General features: G+C 37.7%; 1 protein-coding gene across 1 annotated transcript in view; it reads right to left on the bottom strand.

Annotated features, from left to right (window-relative positions):
* myo1d (myosin 1D) overlaps positions 1–22959 on the bottom strand; it is a 92212-nt gene that overhangs the window by 23405 nt on the left and 45848 nt on the right. Inside the window, exons 15-21 of the mRNA XM_079801486.1 lie at positions 22555–22721; positions 20922–21129; positions 12698–12921; positions 8605–8743; positions 8393–8497; positions 8168–8281; positions 1692–1846 (exon numbers count right to left, since the gene is read on the bottom strand). Of these exons, the coding sequence (XP_079657612.1) occupies positions 1692–1846; positions 8168–8281; positions 8393–8497; positions 8605–8743; positions 12698–12921; positions 20922–21129; positions 22555–22721 (1112 nt within the window). The remainder of the gene's footprint in view (positions 1–1691; positions 1847–8167; positions 8282–8392; positions 8498–8604; positions 8744–12697; positions 12922–20921; positions 21130–22554; positions 22722–22959) is intronic.

Raw genomic sequence — 22959 nt, 5'->3', positions numbered from 1 at the left:
AAGTTTCGATGAAAAACAAAAATGTTGAGAGAGAGAAAAAATGGGCACTTAGAGAAATAATCCTCTTTGCATACAACTCGATTGAGCTATCAGAGACTATGTTGACAACATTCTTACTGCAGATAAGAGGGTTACGATTTTACTCTCATATGGCACAGACTGTGCTAGTCAGACTGATTTTCAATACATGGGATGTTCTTCCAACCTATTAATAGCAGAGAAGAAACGGTTATGTCTGCAGTTTTCCCGTAAAGCCACTCTGGCAGAAAAGTCAAACAGGTTCAGTGTCAAACCCCAGCAAAACGAGCCCAGAGATCCGAACTCACTTAACGTCCACATCATGCATAATGTGATAGGTTCAGTATAATTGAAAATAATTTAAACAGACTGCAAATTTTGTATTGCCAACTCTCAAAAGCTGCTATACAAGCTCTTTCCTAGATGTCACGGTTGAAATCGCAATAGGAAGTGAACTGAGAGAGGGAGGAATAGCCTTCTCTGCGTTGGCTAGTGCTCAGGCTGCTGTACGGGACAGCAGAGGAGAGATAAAGGTTAAGTACACATCTACAGGGAGAGGAAAGCAGCAGAACACAGCAGCCTAAGAACCTGGCCTTTTGTTCGACGAATAGATCACGCTGATGGATGGATCCAGAGAGAGCTTATAGCTGCAGGTCATTAGCAGTGAAACGTTAGCAAGGTGTTTTCTAAAAAAACACCCTGCTTGGGGCACACAGGGGCTTTATTTACAGAAAAAGCAGTGAAGCATCTTTGTAAGGACAGTCGATATCACTCGTTTACATGTGCCGTTGTTTTTGTAGCCAAGCTACAGTCTTCACCTATTCCGCCAAGTACACATGATACAATGTGTATTCGAATATTTGAAGGATTAAATACACGTTGTGCTTCACCTCTGTATTTCAAAGCAAGTCTGAGGCCCATTGTAGGCTGATTAATGTGTATACATTCTGGGCAAAGCCTAGGTCTGTTACTGTGCATGTTTGTAAAGGTTGTTTCAGGGCACTGTATATGTTGGCACACTGTGAGTGACTTGTATTATGGTGTGTTTGCATTTTAAATCATAATCTGCCCTGTCAGCCAGGCTCACATTGCTAACACACAGACACGCAAAATGGAAACGTTCATTTAGACTACCTTCATCTTACCCGTATCTCATGGTTTCGCTCATATCTCAGTACATAGACAGACACACACACACTCTCTGCATACCTCAGATAACCTTTTGAGTCCATGTAATTTTTTTCTGATTCATAAGCCATAAAAAAAAAAAACATCAAAGGGGCTGTTATAGTGTCTACCGCTTGTCGATTTCAGGAAGTGTAACCCCTCAGCCATCACAGTATGAAACACCAGGGCATAATTTAGCAAACATCAAGCAGAAAATATATCTCCTTTCTGCACCATGCACGGCTCTTGTGCTAGGAAGCTTAAAGTAACTTTAAAATTTAGAAGGCACTAGTTTCTCCCCAACTTCATAAAAAGCCATAGGGGTACCAATCCGACAGGGCTAAGCTGGCTGCTCTGTCCTTAAACGTCCTGAACTGGCACTACAGACAAGACAGTGGGTGAATTATTATGGTTGGCATCCCTTAGCCTTATGTGCCCTGGCCCTGTCCTCAGAGTTCTGCCATCTCTCCCAAATCGCTCTCATGAGCTCCCCCTAATGGTGTCACCTTTTAAAGTGGCTGAGCAGGGTCCCCACCAGCTCTCCAATGCGGCTGTCTCCTGCTGGCACAATGCCTTGTAGGCACACGATTAGGTCCCGGTTGTCTTTGGTGTGGAAGACGACCAGCTGGTCCTTCCCAGGGGAAACGCTCACTCCGGTCACCTGAGACGGAAAGAAAGGGCGATGAGAGTTAAAACAGCACTCATACAGACACAGCAGACCAGTGTGCACTAATAAGCCCTGCCATCATTTAGTTCTCATTATTGCCAACTTGCAAACGTGGGCCCTGGGTGTTGGAGGAGCACTCACAGGAAACATTACACATCTGTTGGTACATCGAAGTGTGGGAGCAACTCATAATTTATTGTGTTACAATGAACAAGGAGGGCATACTTCCAGAGCAGATGACCTTGTTATTTTAGTATAATTTTTTATAATATTAAAAAAAAAATTCTAATTAGCTTTTATTTTTATATTTTCAGTTTCAATTTTAATTGAGTAATTTTGTTATGCGCTTTTGTCTATTTTATTTCTATTCAGCTTTAATTTAATTTATTTTAATACATTTCTTATTTTCATTGAAGTTTTACATCTAAATGTTTATATTTTATATTATTTCAGCTTTCATTCCAATTAATTTGTAGTGGTTTCATTTTAGTTAACAAGAAACTAGCGCGCATTCATCTTTAGAATTTTGTCTTTAAAGGTGCAGTATGTAGTATTTACAGATCTATTGACATAAATGCAATATAATATACATAACTATGTTTTCAGTGGTGTATAAAGACCTTACTTAACCCTTAATCGCCCCTCAAGTAGGGTTTACGTTTGAGTCCCTTGGGGTCAGATAGACCCCAAACTTTTACAGAGCGATTGCATAAGGAAATATAATTTTTTTACATGGAAAACTATATATGATTTTTTTTATTTACTTCTCAACTATACATTTATGCTGTGTTTTTGTGGGTATTTGGTAGTTTTTTACCTATTTACTGCACAAATACTTAACTATGTCATAAATTGGCTCATTAAAAATAATTTTTTTATGAAAAAATCACTTGAATGATGATCTTAAATAAATATAAATAGTTTTTGGACATTGCTCTATGTGTTAGGGATAGAATACTGCCATCTGTAGGTTTGTGGAAAAAACTTTAGGAATTATAGTTAAAGAGAAAGAGAGTGCAATGACCACATTATTCACTAGAGGTCCATAGGGAAGTTATGCAAAAGTTAAGCTGCCTTTCATCTTTCTTTTATTTGCCCTTTTCCATCTCTTTCTCATGATCGTTCCATGATGCATTTGTGCTCTAGTATTTGTCCTTCATTTATGTATGGAATTTTTTCAGATTTATGCCAGTTTTGTTGATTTTATTTGCCAGTTTCTATAAAAATGCTCTCTGTTGCAGTCACACACATGTGTGTGTTTGTGTGTGTGTGTGTGTGCGTGTGTGTATGAGACAGAAAGTTCGTTCCACTTTGTGTTTATGCTCTAGGACCAGATCTTGATATAAATGTAGACATTTTCAGATTTATACTGAATTTAGTTGATTTTTTTTTACAAACAAAGTGAAAAAAAAAGCATTTTTTACATTTTCCCATTCATTGCCAAAATCCAAAAAAATGCTCCAGACACTTGTGTTTGTGTGTGTGTGCGTGTGAGTGAACATGCTTGTTCCATATTGCATTTGTGCTCTAGTATTAGTACTTCATTTATGTATGAAAATCTTTCAGATTTTATTTGCCAATTTCAATAAAATACTCTCTGTTGCAGTCACACACATATGTGTGTTTGTGTGTGTGTGTGTACGTGTGTGTGTATGAGATAGAAAGTTCGTTCTACTTTGTGTTTATGCTCTAGGACCAGACCTTGATATAAATGTGGAAATTTTCAGATTTATACTGGATTTAGTAAAAAAAATTGACAAAAAAAGTGAAAAAAATTAATGTTTTACACTTTCCCATTCATTTTCAATGTGGGGTCAATCTGACCCCGAGGGACTTAAACGGTAAAAAATTTTTTACACAACTTTAGAACAACCAAATCAAGCCCAGATTTTTTGTGCATGTTTAGATAGATTATTTAGGAAAAGTCACAGAGTCTCATGGCCCTGAGATGAAGGGAACACTTTTAAAAAATGGAGGAAAAGTCCAGTGGGGTCAGCTGGACCCCAAGGGACGATTAAGGGTTAATGTACTGTTATGATGTTTTTATTATCTTAGAATGAGCCATTTCTATCTACATACACCGCGGGTCCCCTTACATTGAAATCGCCATTTTGAGCCGTCACGTTTCTACAGTAGCCCTAAACGGATTGCAATTCACAACCTCACCACTAGATGCCGCTAAAATCCACACACTGCACCTTTAAACTTCGACTCTGTAGCTCTATATATTTATATGGCATCGCTGTCAAAGAGTAATTAGCTGGTGAAGTAGGCTTACTTTGAAAGTTATCATGAGCACAGTGATGTTTGAAGCAGATAGTCATAATATAATTTCAGTAGATCAGGAAGATTTTAAAACGCGCGGTTCATTCATAAATCCATAAGATCTTTCCTTCATACTGTGGAAAACCTAAAGACGGACCACAAGAAGTGCCACGCTGAAAAGGGGCGGGGCTACATATGGTCTATAAGAACACAGTTCAAAAACAATAATATAACATGGGGTCAGTAAAGGGGGTAATCCAGCCCCCGGAAAGCGTACCTTCCATAGGGGCGACCATTGCTAACAAAGCCATCACCTGCTGTTAGCATCCCATTGACTCCCATTCATTTTGGCCTCACTTTGACAGCGAATATCTTTACATCTGAAGCGTTTAAAGACTTAATTTGTCCATTGTTTATTTCTAAACAAACACGACAATGTATAAAATGCTCCATTACCTTGTATCTTACACTGTCGCCCAGTAGAAGCCGTTTTTGTAAAAAGTAGGCTAACTTTGCGTCATAACCGTCGCGATGTACAGTATAGACCCGAGGAGAAGCTCGAAGGAAATCTTTTACTGTCTATGAGGCAATCGGGGGGACGTGGAGGCATAAACGCCGATAGAGATGTCGCAAATCCTGCTTCATTCATCAAAAGTTGCTCCTGCTCACTCTCTTTGTCTCTACAAGATTTGGTGATTCAGATTTTACGTTGCACAACTACTAGAAGACTTGCCACTGTCAGACAGGTTGCTCACGTCACATCTACGTCATCAAGCTCAGTCTGAGGCCGCGCAGTACGCTCAGCCATCAGGAAGTGAGTGCTTCTACCTGACTTCAATTTTCCCCGTCGAAGTCTATGGGGTCGCTGTGTCCATTTCTTTTACTGTCTATGGGGTCAGTGATAATTAAAGGGATATTAGATGTTTGATTGTGGTGGTTTGGTGTTTGGGACTTTGGGATCTAATTCAACCAGGTGTCAGAACAGATTGCATAGGTCAATTATGTAATGTTTCTATTGTATGCAAAAATAAATTAAACATTCTAGTCATAAAGGCAAAGACTTAACTTGAAAACAACTTTCATCATCTTTTTCAATGTATTTGTTGTATGTGTTTTTGTAGGGCTTTAAGCAAAAATGTCAAAATCGATCTAGAAATTGTAACAAAGAAAATTATTTTAAAAACATTTAATTATAATAATAATGTTGTCTGCCATATCAAAGTCAGTCTGGTTTAACTGCCATATAGGGAGCCACTTCATTGCCATTTGACCACATGGAGCTTTAGACCCTCATGATTTGTCAGCAAGTCTCTTAAAAATATCAGATCATCAACCTTTTTATGACATGGCAAGGCTACCTCAGGTTGACAAATAGAGAAACCACACACAAAAAAAACAAGTTAATATTAACGATACAAAAATTAATTATATTTGTAATTAAAGAAAACATAACCTTGAAAACAGATTCAGTATAATGATTAGACTGTACAGAATATTCACTTATGTTCACCACTTGACAGTTTTTGTCTCAAATGCTATGCTTAAAATGTTGAATGTTCTTCAAAAGTGTTTGAAACCAGTGTGAATAAAGGTTACAATTCTAAGACCTAGACTTTCAGATTTATATTTTTTGACCCAAATACAACAGCAAGCCTCCGAACATAACTGTTCTTATCCAGATGAAGACATTGAAAATGTGTGAAGCAGTTTCCTTAAGGTAACATTTCTTTCATCCTCTTTATCTCTCTCTCTCCCTTATTCACCCAGATAGAGGCTAGGGTTCAACAAACAGTCTGGGCAAAGGTAAAAAAACAGCTAGGGGGAAATCGAGTGTACTGACTCCCCCGTGGATCAGTATTCCTGGGCAAAAATCACTAGCTGAATAGATTAAGAAACTAAGGATCTCTATCACATCCAAGATCTTGGTGATGGGCACATAGAGAAAAGATGCAAGAGGGTGACAGCTGGTGTGACCAAATTAGGACCGCATGATAATAAAGTCATTATGGGATGCCGGATATGAGCAATTTGTCACTTATGAGTAAATATTTAAAGAACAGTTATGAAAGACAAATGTGATCATGACACTGATGACCAGGCCAGAACAGGCTGTGATATACTGATATCCATATAATGCTTGTGGAAATATAGATCAGGCACTCCTGGTGTCTCTAATCAGTAGAGAATGAGTCACATTACCACTGACTTCCTGTGTTCAAAAACTATTGAAGGAATAGTATTGTTCCAACTGTTATGTCAAAGATTAATTATGTAAGTATCATGCAGTGTGCACTATAGGCTACATATCTTCTTTTCCCCCTTACAATGGTAATACTGGGCAATATTATTAGCATTTCTTATTATCATGCTGTGATAAATGAACCAAACAAACAGCATTCAGGAAAATAAATAGTATACAAAGTGGTCTATGAAGAGTAAAACAGCCTGCAACAGGAGCGAGGAGATGAAAACAAAGAAAGACTATAGAAGTGCAAAGACACTTGCAAGCCCGAGCAGAAGGAACACACAGAGGAGGCAAATTTGTGCACATGCTGGAACGATACTAGACATCAGCTGATCTCCCCTCCTGCTCCGTCACCATGACAACCCCATCCCCTGGGATGTTGGCATGACAACAGTGGAGAAGGAGATGGATGAAGGAGGAGGAGCGTAGCTGAGTTGCAGAATGGATTGTTTGGGGGGGGGGGGATTAACCTGGTGATTATAATTTTTTTTAGATAATATCTCTGTAATTTTTTTTTTAGGACATGGTTCCAGCCCAACCATTTAATAATGCTATGAATGTCCTTCATATCCTTTTGTCTTTGAGGTGTTAGCTGTCACATAAATCATTTTACCCATTTCCCTGACCTGTGCGTCCTGTGACACTGGAGCAATAAATAAATGTGAGGGGCAGGAAAGGTTTAGCTGGGTAGTTACCTTTCCCCTAATCAAGAGATGTTAACTGCTCTTTTCCAGCATTCTAAAAAAGGGTATATTTACCTAAATTGGGCAATTTTTTATCCGACCCACTATATATATATATTTATATATATATTAATTGTGCGTCACTTTCACAACTCGCTTTTCCCACTATTAGTGCTGCCAATTTTTTTAATATAGTACAATTAGCCTATATAAAAACAACTTACACTATTGTTCAATAGTTTGGGGTCAGTAAGTCAGTAATTTTATCCAGCAAAGGATGTATGCATTACATTGATCAAAAGGGACAGTAAAGACTTTTAGCTTGATACCAAAAATTAAATGCTTTTCAACTTTCTATTTATCTAAGAATCCTAAAAAATGCATCACGGTTTCCACAAAAATATTAAGCAGCACAACTATTTTCAACGTTGATAGTAATAAGAAATGTTTCTCTAGCAGCAAATAAGCATATTAGAATGATTTCTGAAGGATCATGTGACACTGAAGAAAATTCAGCTTTGCCATCACAGGAATACATTAGAAAACCATTATTTTATCAGTTGTAATCATATTTAATATTACTGTTTACTGTATTTTGATCAAATAAATGGAGCCTTGGTGATCATAAGAGACTTCTTTCAAAAACATCAAAACATTTTACAGACCCCAAACCTTTGAACAGTAGAGTAAATGATTCAAAATCACTAAAGCTGATGTTTACTGATACAACATATTTAATTGGTTCATTCAATAAAAATAAATAAATGGCTCAAACACTGAAAGTCAGCATTCCAGGTCTAAACCCTTTTAAACCTAATCCCTGAGACAAAGGGTTTGTTTGACCTGAGCTATATTTCAAGCACAACAGAGAATTTGTGTGAAGCTATGTTACGTAAACTGACCATGACTGGAAAGACTAGGTGTTCTACCAATATTAGCTAAGGACGAAATGTTTTGAGTTTACAGATTTTCCAATCTTGATTGCAACCATTCTTAAAATTGAGTTGTGACTTCTGATATTGAATAATGCATTTAGAACTCTAAATATGATTGGAAGTCGTACTATGCTGTTGTGTGAATGCAACCTATGATTACGTATGTTAGAATAAGGTAGATATTTACATTATAGAGTGGGATGCTCTTCATGGGCTTGTATTGCTTGACGGGGTCCATTTTGTAGAGGTGGCGATCGGTGATGAGCAATGCCCGGTCCTCTGCTTTATTGAAGCGATTGATCTGTTGAGATAATACTGCATAGGTAAACATTACAAACAAAGCAAACATCTGTGACTGGACACATCAACTGTGAGTCAGAGAGGTCTGAACCGATTATAATCCAGGACATACTTTGCGGACATTGCAGGAGAAGAGGATCCTCATGAACTTATCTTTCCTCTGCAGATCACTGGACACCAGAGTAAAAGACGACGCTGTGCCAGGACTGTCCATTTTCTAAAAACAGAAAAAACTTGGTTTAAAACATTCTAAACTAAAAGTATTATAATGTATTTTATACCACATGTTAATCTCAGATACATGGCATGATTTTAAACACTAACCAGGTAGTTGCCCTCCCAGGCTCTCTGCAGTCCTAGATCTGCTCTCTGCCCCTTCAGACATTCTAACGTGGCCACTTTAGCCCTCACCTGCACCATCTCCTCTGGAGACAGATCTTTAATGAGCGTCCAGGCCCACCATCTAAAATGTATTCATATAAACATCATAAACACAAACCCATCACTTGCAACATGCATTGTAATTGTTACAGGAATGTACTGTCCATTTAATTATACTGAAACCACACTAAAATGTTAATCAAAATATAAATTAAACCTGGAAATAAGAAGAAAGTTTTCTGGTTTTAGACAAATATAAACAAAGAACGTTTTTTAATTAACCAAAGAAAGATCATTTTTTTAATAATTAAACAAATGTTTGCATTTTAAAGGGGTCATGACATGAGAAATCAATTTTGCCTTGATCTTTTGACATAAAAGAGGTCTTTGTACAATTAAAACATCTTGCAAGTTTTATAGTTTAAAACAAAGCATCTATTTAATCAAGCTCCAAAAACGGCTCATTTTGATATTGCGGGATCTGTGATGTCACACAGGCAAAGACATTTGCACATGACCTCCTCCAGAGCAAGACATCGACAAATAGTTATACATCACACCATAGGCCCCACCCACTGGCATTCAGTCGCTTAACGGCTAGTCTCAGCCTCTGATGTCATGCCCCCGGACTGTTGGCTGAACATCTGATGCATATAGCACACTTAGGCCCCGTCCACACGGAGACACGCTTAGCTGTAAACTTAATTTTTTTTTATAGTTTTGGCATTTCGTCCACACGGATCCGGCGTTTGGGGAGCCTGAAACCACTATTTTTTTAAACCGGGCCCCAGAGTGGACAAATCTGAAAATGACACCCTTGCGTTTTCGTGTGTACTAGGGATGCCTGGTATACCGGTACTGGGAAAATACCGGTATATATTTTATTTCAAACGGTACAATATTATGATTTTGCTCATTTCGGTATATGCTGCTGTTCCGAGGTTCGCTCCCAAACTGACGCAAAATCGGCAAATGTGGCAACATAGAACAAAATGAATACAGCAATTGAATCTTACTCAACACGGCCAAAACTAATTAATAAAGAGAGGAGTAGATGTGAAATTTGGAATTACTTTGCTTATAAAACTGCTGAAGAACCATCAAACCTTGCCAAGCATCTGTCACTTGCCGTTCCTGTCTTGTACAAGACAATAAGAAATCGACAGGTGAGTGCATAATTAAAACGATCTAATTTAGACATTTATTTTCTTTTAACACTGATCAATGCACATACATAAGATCATATCGTTTAAATATAACGGAAAAAACGTTCAATTTCAACCAGTGACGTTTAGATTTCATAATATTTGCACGCATACTATTGCACTATTTACATTCGCGAAAGACATTACCAACTGTGTTTATGTGACTCACTAAAGATGGCCATTTTTGACATAATTTTGTGTGTATTTGACTAAGGAAAAACAACTTAATTTGGAATGTGCGAGCTCTTTATGCTTGTGTGTTTGTCGATGGTATGAGCGCAAAGAAAACTCTCTCTCTAAGAGCTCCCATGCCATGTATTACGAAATGCTATAAAATCGCTTGAATGTTCAAATTGGCAGTTTAAAAATATGTGAAGTGATTTCCTTCAGCTCTCCCGAAACGACAGCGAAAGTGTCCTGAGCGCAGAATACTTTTATAGTGCATGTGCGATGTCTTTTGAAGTCAGAAGCAATTTGCAAATTTTGAGAGCTAGAGAAGGGAGACGCGCAGTATTGCTGAAATAACTTCTCAAGAAAGTTTCAAAATGCCTGATTTGATGTGATAATCTTTGTTGATTAATTTAATAATAAACATTTGCTGTAATTTCCCGCTTCATAAACTCCAAACTTGCGAGAGTGAGTAACATGCGCAATACCCGTGGCAAAATTCAGACCCTTTATGGTATTGATTTAATATCGGTATTTCAGTATTAGATTGTGGTATCGTACCGAAGCCAAAATTGTGGCATCGAGCCATCCCTAGTGTGTACAGCCAATCCGTATATTCTGTGAAACGGTGATGTCATCACCCCACGTCTCGCGCATGCTACACGTCTTCTTCTCCGTTTTTAGTGCATTTCTGTGGCAGAATTACAGCGCCACATACTAGTCTGCCATGTATACTACATCGTTTTGAGTCAGTATCAGTGGTTTTGTGTGTACGCAGATATTTCTGGAGATGAGGAAAAAAGCTCTGGCTTTGTGTGGATGTGGCCTTATATGGAAACACTTCAGGAGTTTCGAAGTCATCATCTGATTGGTTGAATTCTACAGGATGTCCACGAGACGTGTGTGTCGCCTTCTTTAACGGTCCAACTAGAAACAAATGCTGTGACGCCAAACTCCCTTGTGGAAGAAGAACGCCGTCTTGTTTACAACTGTGACAATGAGCGCTTCCCATGATCAACTAAACACTGGATTTTCAAAAGTATGTGAAGTTCGCGGCTCCATTGTTGCAATAAACTTGAACAACGTTCTTGATTGAATAATTTATAGATGCACGCCGATCTGTTATTGAAGGGACATCGACTTAACATTTTCACACCCCTAAACATGACGCGTAACAAAATTTACAGTGATTGGTTGCATTAAATGTCAGTCAAAGGTCTTCTTGGGTGGTCCTTGACCAATGAAAGCTGCGATAGAGTCCAGACCTTCTGCCATCAGTCTGAAGGTCTGGCTACGTGAGACTACTTAACGGCTGAAATTTGCCTACATTGGATGGGTTGTAGTTGCTTTTGACATGACGCTCACATTATACTGACGCTGTCTACGCTGGATACAATGACATACTCCACGCACTTGAGTCTGTCGACAACATGAATGAGCCTGGAAGCTCTTTTGCATGCATGTACAGACTTCAGAAGTATCCCAGTGTAGGAAACAAGTGGATTGTTTATTTTAATGGTGTCTCAGTTCGTGTCGGAGGATTATATATTTATTCTGAGAATATGGTTTTGTAAACACGTACTCACGCACAATTGCTATTGGGTGTCGATACTATTTCTTATATGCAAGGACCTATCATTACAGTGGCCATTTACTGACAAGCCTTAAAGGAGCAGTCACTTAAAAATTTATCATTTTAGACAGAGGGTCAGAAAGAAGGTTATAAATATTAGTTTTTTTTGTGCAAAAAAAAAAAAAAAACATTATTACCATTATAGGGGAACCTCAAGGAACATATTAAAATAATTAAAAAAAAATCCATGTCATGACTCCTTTAATGGTCCTCTGGTGCCAGTTAATTGTCTTGACATGCAGGTAAACAAATAATATTTATTATTTAAAATATGAAATATTTAATAACATCTCTTTAGTAAGGTTTTTTTATTTACTTTTTTTAAATTATTGATTTTATTTATTTCAATTTGACATTTTTATGATTTAAATAATTTTTAGTTTTTTGTGAAGTTCCCTCACAAAACCACAGGAGTTTGCGAACCCCAGTTTGAGAAAACATGCATTAAATCAAAAGGGGACGAAAAAACAAATAATGATAATAGAAAGAATAGTGGAATTTGTGTTAATTTCAGTAAGATTTTACAAGTTGTTATGATGATAATATAATTTGTAATGGAAAAAATGCTTCTTTTTTTTAAAATGCTGTAGGTGCACATCTGCTGTGTGACTAAAAATCTAAACAACAGGATTATTTTGACTTTCAGGCCATTTTCTACATTGTTTTCAGGGTCAGAGCTGTATTAAGGCTCTTGTGAATAGATCTCCAACAAGGCTTTGATCCAAAAATCAATATATGCTTCAGGCTCAACAGCACTGTTGAACGCAAGAGAGCCTTTCCGTACTTAAAGCCAAGGAAATACATATGCCTATAGCAAAAAAAAGAACATTTCCTTGTCTAACAACGATAAAGAGTTGAAAGCATTGGAGTGAGTCAGAGACATTACATTGTAGTAATAACATTAGGCCAGACCGTGTTCTCCGTCACACAGCTGACGTTTTGCAGCACAGCTGAAGCCATACATGACTACCACATGAGTCACGCAGAGCACCAGTGAGCCTGTTCACTTCCTGTCCTCGGTAACTCTAACCTGTTGTAGATGTTCCTCAGTGCCTCCTCAAACTTCCGCAAGACCTTGGGCGGTGTGGGCCACTTCACATGTTTGCCATGATCCTTCATGCCTCGGACGTTTTTGAAGCGCCGGTTGACCTCTCGGATGTAGGACTTAACCTTGTATCGTCTGTATGCCCGGATGATGATAAGAGCGGCACGCATGCGGCGGTAACGATTTCTGGCCAATGTTCCACGCCACACCTGAGTGAAACAGTGAGAGAAAAAGAGTGTGAGTGAAAGATCGAGATTAACATTTTAACCTAAAGCAAATATTACAATATGAAAGATGAACATTTTGGACTCAAGGCAAATGCAAACAAAGACAAGAGAAAAGCAGACGACCTTTACTTAATCATCTTCTGTACACTATTTTATCATTTTGAACATGGTCAACTAAAAATATTACTTTTTTGAATAAATTTAAATGCTATTTGACAGTTAAATGGAATTAAAAATTACATGAAAACATACTTACTAAATAAAAATTTTGTTAAATTTAGTATTGTTATCTGAACTTTTATAGCTGTGACTGAACACCGTTATCTTTTTCTTGTATCCAGATGCATAATGTCATTCTAAGTATGTCCGTTACTCCTCAGGTCTAAATATAGCAATTTTTATCTTGTTTATTTGTGTATGAGAATACCCCTGGTAGAAATACAGTATATCATGATGCCATATATAACACATCTGCTCCTGAGTGGGATATAGCTGGACTCCCTAATGATACATATAATCTGATCTGTGGCACCCAAAGTGCATTTCTGATGGTGTAAGGCCTGTTTTAGACATGAATAATAGATGATAATGGTCCTCTGGGGAGCTGTTTGAGTGGCTCAGTACTCTGTAAAAAAACCCACCATATGCTGAATCCACTTTACATTGACTCAGGTGGGAAGAAGTGAAAGGAGCCTTATGTCTGGCAAATATGACATCATAAACATGTGGTTAAACTTGATATGTTGTCCAAAGATATCAATTATAATGTCCTTTTCTGTCTTAAAAAATCGAGGATGCTGCTTTTTGGTGACCTGGACTGTCACCACAGGTGCATCGAGCATGCGTTATACTGTATTCAGTGCAAAAGTCTGTGTTAAATTAAATTAAATTCAGTGCCGTAGTGTGGGCGAGTGCCCCATGGTCTCTAGTCATTGCCTGTGTGCAAGCATTGACCTCAAGGAAGAACTTGCTTTGAGTTGGTGTTCTACCGTGACTGAACCTATTACGTAACTTAACTGTATGACTAATGCAGAGGAGTGAAACAACAGCAAGACTTCACATTCATACTCAGCATATCTGCTACCCTAGGTCCTCCATCACTAAATTGATGTGATGGACATGTCACATGATGTACACTTGTCTCATTTCTAAACACATACCAATCAATCAGTCTGAAAGAAATACAGGTCAACTCAGAGAATAACTTATTGATTAAGCATTAATTATGATGTATTATAGAGTACATAAACGTAATTAGCTTTGCTAATTAGAGGTTGAAGGGTCAATTTCAAATATTGTACAATGCTGCATGTTGCCGGGGTTTGGATTATGGGGTTTAATACTCTTACACTTTGAAATTTGCTTTAACTACAATATTTCTTGTTCTTAAGTGGATGGAAATTAAGCTGATGATGATTTGCATTTTTAATGTCTAAAGGTATTTACATATTACATAAGGGAATTACTTAACCAATAGTTTTTGTCAGACTAAAAGACTGAAAATGAAAATGATTCTGAAATAAATCTTGACAAAAGCATGAAAAGTAAATGCATGTAAATTTAAACCGAGCCTTCACACATTAGTTTAAAAATCGTGTAATGCACCCCTAGCCATATGCATGTATGTATATGCATACAAATAAGTGTGTGTGTGTGTGTGTGTGTGTACACATATATATGTATATATAACAGGGCTCAACATTAAGCCTGTTCATGTGCTTGTCTGAGTAATAAAATTAGCTTGTCTGGAAAAAATGGGATTTAGTTTTTTTGTTTTGTAAATATAATTTATTCTGAAGCAATATTCTCACCATTGTTCAATCAGCTCTGAAATATTTAATTCATCTTATTAAATATAGGCTATGCTTCAGCTTTCATTTTATAATCTTAAATTTGATCAATAAACTAAATTAGAATAAGACACTATAGGGCTGTTACCAATTAAATTAAATAATTTACACTGAAAAATTACAGCTGCATTAAATAATGTTATGAGATCGTTTTAAATATTTTTAGAATATACAAATAAGAAATGTTGGAAAGAATATTTAAACTAAACTGCCAGCAGGTGGCGCAGGTGACCGTCTTAATGATTGAGTCATTGAGTTGATTCGTTGAAATGGCTGATTCATTCAAGAATGAGAATGGCCCTGTCCCAAATGGCACACTTCATGTGCACTTTCGGTCTTGTGGACTTACAGCGGACTTCTTCCCGAGTTCCCGGCAGTCAAAGTGGCATTACGTCGTGAAAGTGCAGACTCAGAGGAAGACCGTGAGGGTTTAGGGTGCCATTTGGTACAGGGCTGCAGTCGTTTATGAATTGGTAATTGAATCTTTGATTCAACTGATTCATTCAAAACGCTGAATAATTTAGTAACACACTGTTGCCTGTGAGATGCGTTATGGTTCTGCTGTGATCTTTGTTTGGAAATAATTTCGCTGCTGAAATAGAACAAAAACCGTCAATAAGTAAGTGACTTAATGTTAATGAATTGTTTATGGAACTGAAATCAGTGTCCCATTTTCAATTGTGATGGTATTCATCACACTTGGTTGTGTGATGTTGCTTAACTGTATCATATGTTATAAATATAAAAACTCCACATTTCTATTTTTCTGCAGTATGTTAACTGAGTTTCTTTCTGTGTGCTGCGCTCATTTGTTTCGATTTCTCCTCGAGTGGCCAGTTCATTATACATTATATATTATTATCCACGTCGATCGCCACTGACACTACATGAATGCAAAATCATTCTTGTATTTTGGTGATTCCCTAGTTATTTTTTGTTATTGACATTTTTATCAGGCTACTTGTCCAGTCGGGCAAGTACAATTCTCTTTCACTTGCCCCTTCAAAAATCCACTTGTACAAGCATTAATGTAGAGCCCTGTATAAAACCAATATATAACCAATTATTTTGTCGGACTGAAATTCTGAACAGATGTTTTTAGGCTGTTTCTGTTCAAGGGGGTGAAAATGATTCTGCAATAACACAAATTACAGCATTTAAATTTCAGGGTAATGCAGCACACCACTTCCATCATATCAAATTAGCAAATAAATGTTTATGCTGTAGGGAAAAACAGTTGAAATATTTGCAAATATCCAATTTTACAAGTATTCCTAACATAAAATCTACATAATTTCAATCGTAACCAATAGCAGAATAACAACGTCTGAGTGAAAATCAGTCTGAGCTGTTCAAATTGTGTTTATGGTCATTAAGAGAGTTAAGGCCAAATGCACATTCACACTGGCCATGCTGATGACATTGGAAATGCTTAAACAGAGGGAAAGACAGACGGTCTGTGTTTATTTTAGAGAGAATGGTGGTAGTAGACGACACCCGGGGGAAAGTGGGTAAATCAGGCCAATAACAAGACCACAACTCACCCCACCCCCTCCAGTCAGCTTGTCTGATCAGCATTTAACAAACCCAACACAATCCTGCCTCTCTGCAGCACATTTACACACTCATCAAAGCCAAACTGGAGAAAGCTATGACAAAGAAGTCTCATGTAATAAATAATGAATGCATAAATCTTTCAATAAAACCCATTGCTTTTCAGGGTTGCTGAAAAATTTCAATTAAGAAGAAAGACTAAAAGGATAAGATCTATATATTTTAAAGGCGTTAACTGCTGTGCAAACATCATCTTTATTGAGGTGAAATAAAAATGATATATAAATAAAAAGAGGCTGTTGAATCTCTCATCCTGCAGAAAACAAGACAAAGAAATTCTAGCAGAATCTATTCCGTTGTGCCATCAGGTGTCAAAAGGCAATTACAGATGGCTGACAGAATGTGAGGTGACTTATCATTAATCAGAGAGGCAGGCAGGCAAATCCCACAATCCCTCAGCACACACAATTTCACACACTGGCAGGACAGAATCACGGTCAGGGTATGTGACAGAGTTAAACGCATACACAAAAGATCCTAACCACAGACAACCCCACAGGACTGTGGGGGAGGAAGACGCGGAAGAGCCATTTTCATAAATCAATAACATGTGCTTGGCAAAACCATTGACTTGGTGATGGAAGCCTCCATCTTCCCTGTGTCCTCTGGCAGATTGTTGGACTAGTGTGTGTGTGTGTCTGGGGTAGATGTTGGGGTGCTGCCACTTTCTCAGCCAAATAACAGCAAGGCTCCTTTTGCAGCTGTCACTGCCTTCATGTTTGACTGCTGTAATTTTTATCAAAATTGTAATATTTAATAGTCAATACTTAATTTGAGTTATACAGAGTTCATGAGAGATTTCCCTTTCTCCACTACATTTCATAAAAACATATTTTTCCTTGTTATTTCTAAATTATTAAACCAACATTTGAATTTGTGAAAGAGCTGATTCTTTTCATTGAATTGGTTCACAAATCGCACTGAATTATTTAATTGTGAACTGGACTGATCTGAGTAAACAACCGCCTGATTCAATGATCCAGTCAGAGCGCACCTCCAGTTAACAAGTCACTAAATTGTTTATGTCTGACACAAAATGTTTTAGTGATGCTTGTCCTAGACATAGTTTGTCTATGAAAAATCACTGCACATTCCTCATCTTGTCTTATCTCTAGTCATTATGTGTCCACATATTTTCTGAATATAAATGTTTAGTTAACAATAAGTTAATATTGAGAAACAAAAATATTGTCAGTTACCATTTTTTCCAAAAATATTTCCAAACAAAGCTACAGTAGAACTGTTCCACACAATAGTGGCGCTGCTGAATTAATCCCTTTTTTTTTTTTTTGAATGAATGAATGAATCATTTGAATTATTTAAATGACTCACTCAAAGAGACAGTTGCTTTCTAACAGTTGCGTTCCTAAATTAATCCCTGTTTTTAGACAAATTGGTCGAATTAATGATTCAATTAATCACTCTCTACCACCTACTGGCATAATGATGTAACCTGCAGAAAGAGAGAAAAATCCCCACCAGTAATAGTAAAAAGAATAACGCAAATGTCAATAGATTCTTTGATAATGGAAATGGGGCCAAGGAAACAGTAAAGATATTTTGATAGATGAAGGACCTTGAGCACATCTGAACTGGCTCTTTTCAAGGACATAATGGTAAAGCACCTTCATTCGATGCAGTACATTTCCATTTCCCACTTTGCCAGTGATGGCGTGTCCCCATTAACTGTTGTCTCGTGAGCCATCAGGATGGGGATATTGCAATCGTACATCACAGAACCAGGCAAACGTTCCACAAAAACCTACAGTTTAACATGACAAGTATAAAATGGAGGTATAAGATACTTCATTTCTTCATAAAACAGTGTTCATCTACCACTGCAACTAGACACAGCAAAAGGAAGATGCAGCAGTAAAAAAGATCTGAGCAAAAACAAACAATCTTAGAGGAGGCATAAGGGATTTATAGGGGGAAATATAGCAGATTTATACAGGGAGTCTGACATCTCTGTGCATTGAGTGTTTATTTGCCTCAGCAAATGCAATAAAAACCCACATTGTATTTGGCAAGTCTTAAATCTGTTCTATAATTTCAGAAATTAGTGATATGGTATTTAACGCAGTCCATAAAATAAACAGAGAGCTTCTCTTACAGCAGAAAACACAACTAACATGGCCGACGATGTGTATGCTGGGGTTTAAACGAATGAAATATTAATTAAAGGGAGGGAATTCATGAATAATGCAGCCACTCAATGTTTGTGTTTTGTACAAGCTGATCTGATTTGCTTCAAATTGCCTCCATTCAAAGAAACATCTTGATGATGAACCGAACAGAGGGTCGTACGGCGAGAGTCAGCACAGCATCTAGCCTCTGCCCAAAGGAGCTCGCTGGCAAAGCAAATGATCCAGGGTATTTTCATCACCTGCGGGTGAAGCGCTAAAGCATAACTGCTTAGAAATGGCAGTGGAGTGAGGGGGCGGAGGAAGCCAATGGCACAGAAAAATGGCAGGAGATCTGTGAAGCAGTGGTGGGGTGAGACAGACAGGAAATCAGTGAGGAGAAAGTGGGAGGTGAGGAATAACTGAGCATTGATTGGGGGATTGGGGGTTATTTTGGTTTACATGCTTTAAAAAAAGATGAAAGATAAATGCATCCCCATGAGCTACACACTGAGAAACGAGAGACAAAGAAGAGGAAGCAGAACTCAAAAACACACAAACAAGGAGATTCATACAGATGAGGAATAGCATTTTCAGTTTGGGTTCATTGGAAGCCTTTGGCACAAATGTTAGTGCCGCTGGCAAAACCGGAAGACTTGGCACAAGTCAATCCAGTCTGCCATATGCTGATAAAGGGATTGTGAGTGAAAGAAAGATGATCCAAACCTAAAGACACACGTGAAAACGGTTTCAGTGTTTAGAGCCAACCGTAAGCTGTTTTTTTGTGTGTAAAATAGCACATTAGCGCCTGTCACTCACTGGAGATCGACACAGGTTATATGAGCTCTGCTGGGACGCTCGGTTATAGCCTGGAGGTTTACAATGTGATTAATACAGAGACAACATTCCCCCAAATAATGTTTTCCCCCTTAGGGAACTCAAGATGAACCTGTTTCATGATGACACCTTTACCTCAGCTCTGAATCTCCGATCCAGGCAGATCAAAGATTTAACACACTTTGAAATCTGATCTTGAATCTGAAAACATGACAGAAATACTGAGCCTAGAACTGAGAATTTGATATTGAATGTAGGCGTTGTGAAAAACCATGTCAGTTTGTGTTTAAAAGCATCTCGTTCGGCATCCCCTGATAACATCTTTTGAAATAGAGAATAAGATCTTGCAACAGGGGGAGTGGTAAAAAACACACTCAATGCACAGACAGAAGCTGACAGAATAGATGCTTTGATTTCAACTGTCAGTCACTGAAGACAGTAAATATAAAGTGGGGAATATACAGTAGTGTGCTGTGCTAAGACCCCCGCAATCATTGTGCGACAGTGAAATGACACTGGCAGTCAATAAATCTGCCATTCAAATGATTCTCATGCTCCTGAGGAAAAATAAAAGTAGAAACATCCCAGTGTTTTGTGTATTTACTCAGACACAAGAAAATGCCCTGAGCCAAAGGGATTTACGTGCCATATTGTTTTATTGTTGCCTTGTTGTTCTGTCTGCAGTGGTGTGAGGTCTGTTGTTGAAAAGTAATGGTGTCTATGAATCACAGGAACTTATGGTGCAGATACAGCACCTTGTTGTCTCTTTAGCTGATTAAGTAAGTGCGTGAATGTGTGCCGTAATGGAGTTTCATGAAAATTCCTGATCAGAATTAATTTTTGAAAACCAGCTGAATACCAAATGAAATACTATGAATGTCTTTTATGAAAAACTGGCACCAAATGTCTGGCACTGATGGCTGCTGAAAATGTGCCATTACAGATATAAATTACATTTTATATATATTCAAATAGAAAACAGTAGTAATAGTTCACAATATTACTGTTTTACTGTATTTAAATGAAATAAAATGAGGCCTTGTATGAGCATAAGAGACTTCTTTCAAAAACATTTGCAAAATTCTTACCGACCCCAAGCTTTTGAACGGTAGTGTATAATGAGCTTAGATGAGGTTAGCCTTAAGGTCTAAGGATTTCATTATGACTCATAGGACCAAGCATGGATGAATCTTGCACTTTGTGGGAGGACATTTGATTTTAAAATGCAGATCCATTTATATAGTTCCCCAAAAAGTAAATTTGGATATTTTTGGACAGTTAAATAAGACTGAAAATGTCTGAATGTCATTGCATTTGGTAAGAAAATATCAAGTAGCATCTGCCAAAAAGTGATAGTAAAGCTTTTTTTTTTTTAAATCCTATAAAGTCCAAATACAATTGGCATTGGTTTGATATTTTGTTATATCATGCAAGGACATTCATACTTCTATCTTTAACTGTCCAAATATTTTTGAGGCCATTGAATATAATTTTTTTACACAGCAGTCATTCAAAATAAATTGCATCAAGCCAAAGCTACACATAAGATGTCTCAAACCTTTTGGAGAAAGAGGACGATCCTCTTCACCATCTCTGCTCTCTGCTCCTCCAGGCTGAAGATGGTTCGGGGAGTGCGGATAAAAACTTTGGTCTTGCCGTAGGCCACATCGTGGTCGAACCCGCAGCCCTGCAGGAGACGCTTCACTGCCTCCTTATCCGACGGTAGGTCGTGATTGGGCCAGGTGAACTCTGAGATCATCTTATACCTGAAAGGTGAAAAATAAAAGATAAAGGATCAAGAATAGAGAGCAACACTTGACAGTTTCATACTGTTTATTATTCTCAGTATTTCAAACTATGCTCATGCAGTTAATAATAATAATAATAATATTAATTATTATTATTATCCTTTCTTTAGCAGGAAAGAAATTCAAATTCTCCAAAGCTGTTCACCAAGCTTACAAATAAATTTCATATTTGAAATCACCAATGAAATCGGTCAACAACTGTCTCATACATTTTTCCCTAAATACCTAATTTCCTAAATGCTTTTTCACAAGCTCGCATCTCAGAACATCGACTGTTTCTCAGAACACTGAATAAAGCCAGCTGCAGTGACTTAATGAATGTACCAATTGACGATTGGGTCTTTTATTTAGAAGGCGGGACTTATTCCGCCATATTGTGTGTTGAACTTTCTCCCATTCATAGTAATATGAGTGCACCGTCTTTGTATATCTAAAGTCTTTGGTAATATGCTCTTTAGCCTGTAGGCTGTATATGGTTGGCTAGCAGCGTACAATAGCAACTTTCTACATGAATATAGGCTTTAAACACGGCTTGTCCAATCAGAATACAGAGTCTGAGCTATCCATTTTATAACAAGCATTATATAACACACAGTGAGGTAAGAAACCGGGCCCTTCAGATCAAATTCTCATTTGTCCAGTCTCGCCTCTTAAGTAGTACATTATATTCCATGCACATCTGCAGTCTTGACAGAGGCACAAATAACTCTTGTGAGTGCTGTTAACACTGCATTCTCAATTAGATTTAATTCGGTCTAACTTCCTCTTAGCGACAGACATTTTGTCAACTCAGGTGTTGAATCTCATCAACTCATCAGTGTTTTGGCAAGTGTGTTTCATGGTGTTTTAGGGGACTATTTATTTTGAGCAATATACAGAGGCCTCAGAAAGTATTTGGACACTACTGGGACCTCAGAGAATGGGTTTTTGCTCAAGGATTCTGGTCCTTATATAATCAAGAAGCATTGTATATTGAGTGACAAAATGCTCCACTAAATTTCAAGGCTATTGTAAAAAGATTCCAGAATGAACACGGATTGCACGTCATTGTTACATAAAACCCTTCAGCAATCATGACACTTGTTGAATAAGAGACTCCAGAAGATGGCAGCTTTCACACCAACAGACGTAAGATCTTCACAATCTGACAGATCAATCTGTAGTTTCAGATGTCAGTAGCAACCAAAGATGCAACAGTCACACACAAGCTGTCACAAGAGCATTGAGTTACTATACATAAGCTGAGACCGTACACAAATGTGTGACATCATGTAGAGCATCAATTAAAAAGACTATTTAAACAGACGATAAACAAATGATTATGTAATGCATTGAAATGGGCACATGTTGGTCATGCAAATGGAAAAAGAGTAGGTTGTTCACCTCTGAAGGAACCGTGGGTAGGTCTGTCGGTTAGCAAAACCAGCTCGTCGTACCCGGACGTTCTCCAGGAGGCCCAGATACTCCACTTGGTGCTTGCAGCGTTCATGCTCAAACAGCAGCGGTGACTTCACATCATTTGGCTTTATGCAACGCACATAGTACGGCTCCTATATGAACCAACAGAAGGCTATGGTGAGTAATTGCGCATCAATAGAGTGCAACACTTTTTCAGCCACCTTGGTTCTGAAAGTATTTACCCCATAGGGATTTTTAAAAAGTCTTTGTTAAAGAGTTATAATTCATGAGACAAACTAACCAGCTGTGAGGTGAATCATAACATTACTAACTTCAATTTGAAGCAAAAACTACAACTACAATCCTATGAATCACTGAAAATGATAATCA

This window comes from Gobio gobio (genome assembly GCF_949357685.1).
Source record: "Gobio gobio genome assembly, chromosome: 20".
NCBI lineage: Eukaryota > Metazoa > Chordata > Actinopteri > Cypriniformes > Gobionidae > Gobio > Gobio gobio.
Note: the sequence above shows the minus strand (reverse complement) of the source record. Positions and strands in the feature narration are given on the sequence as shown.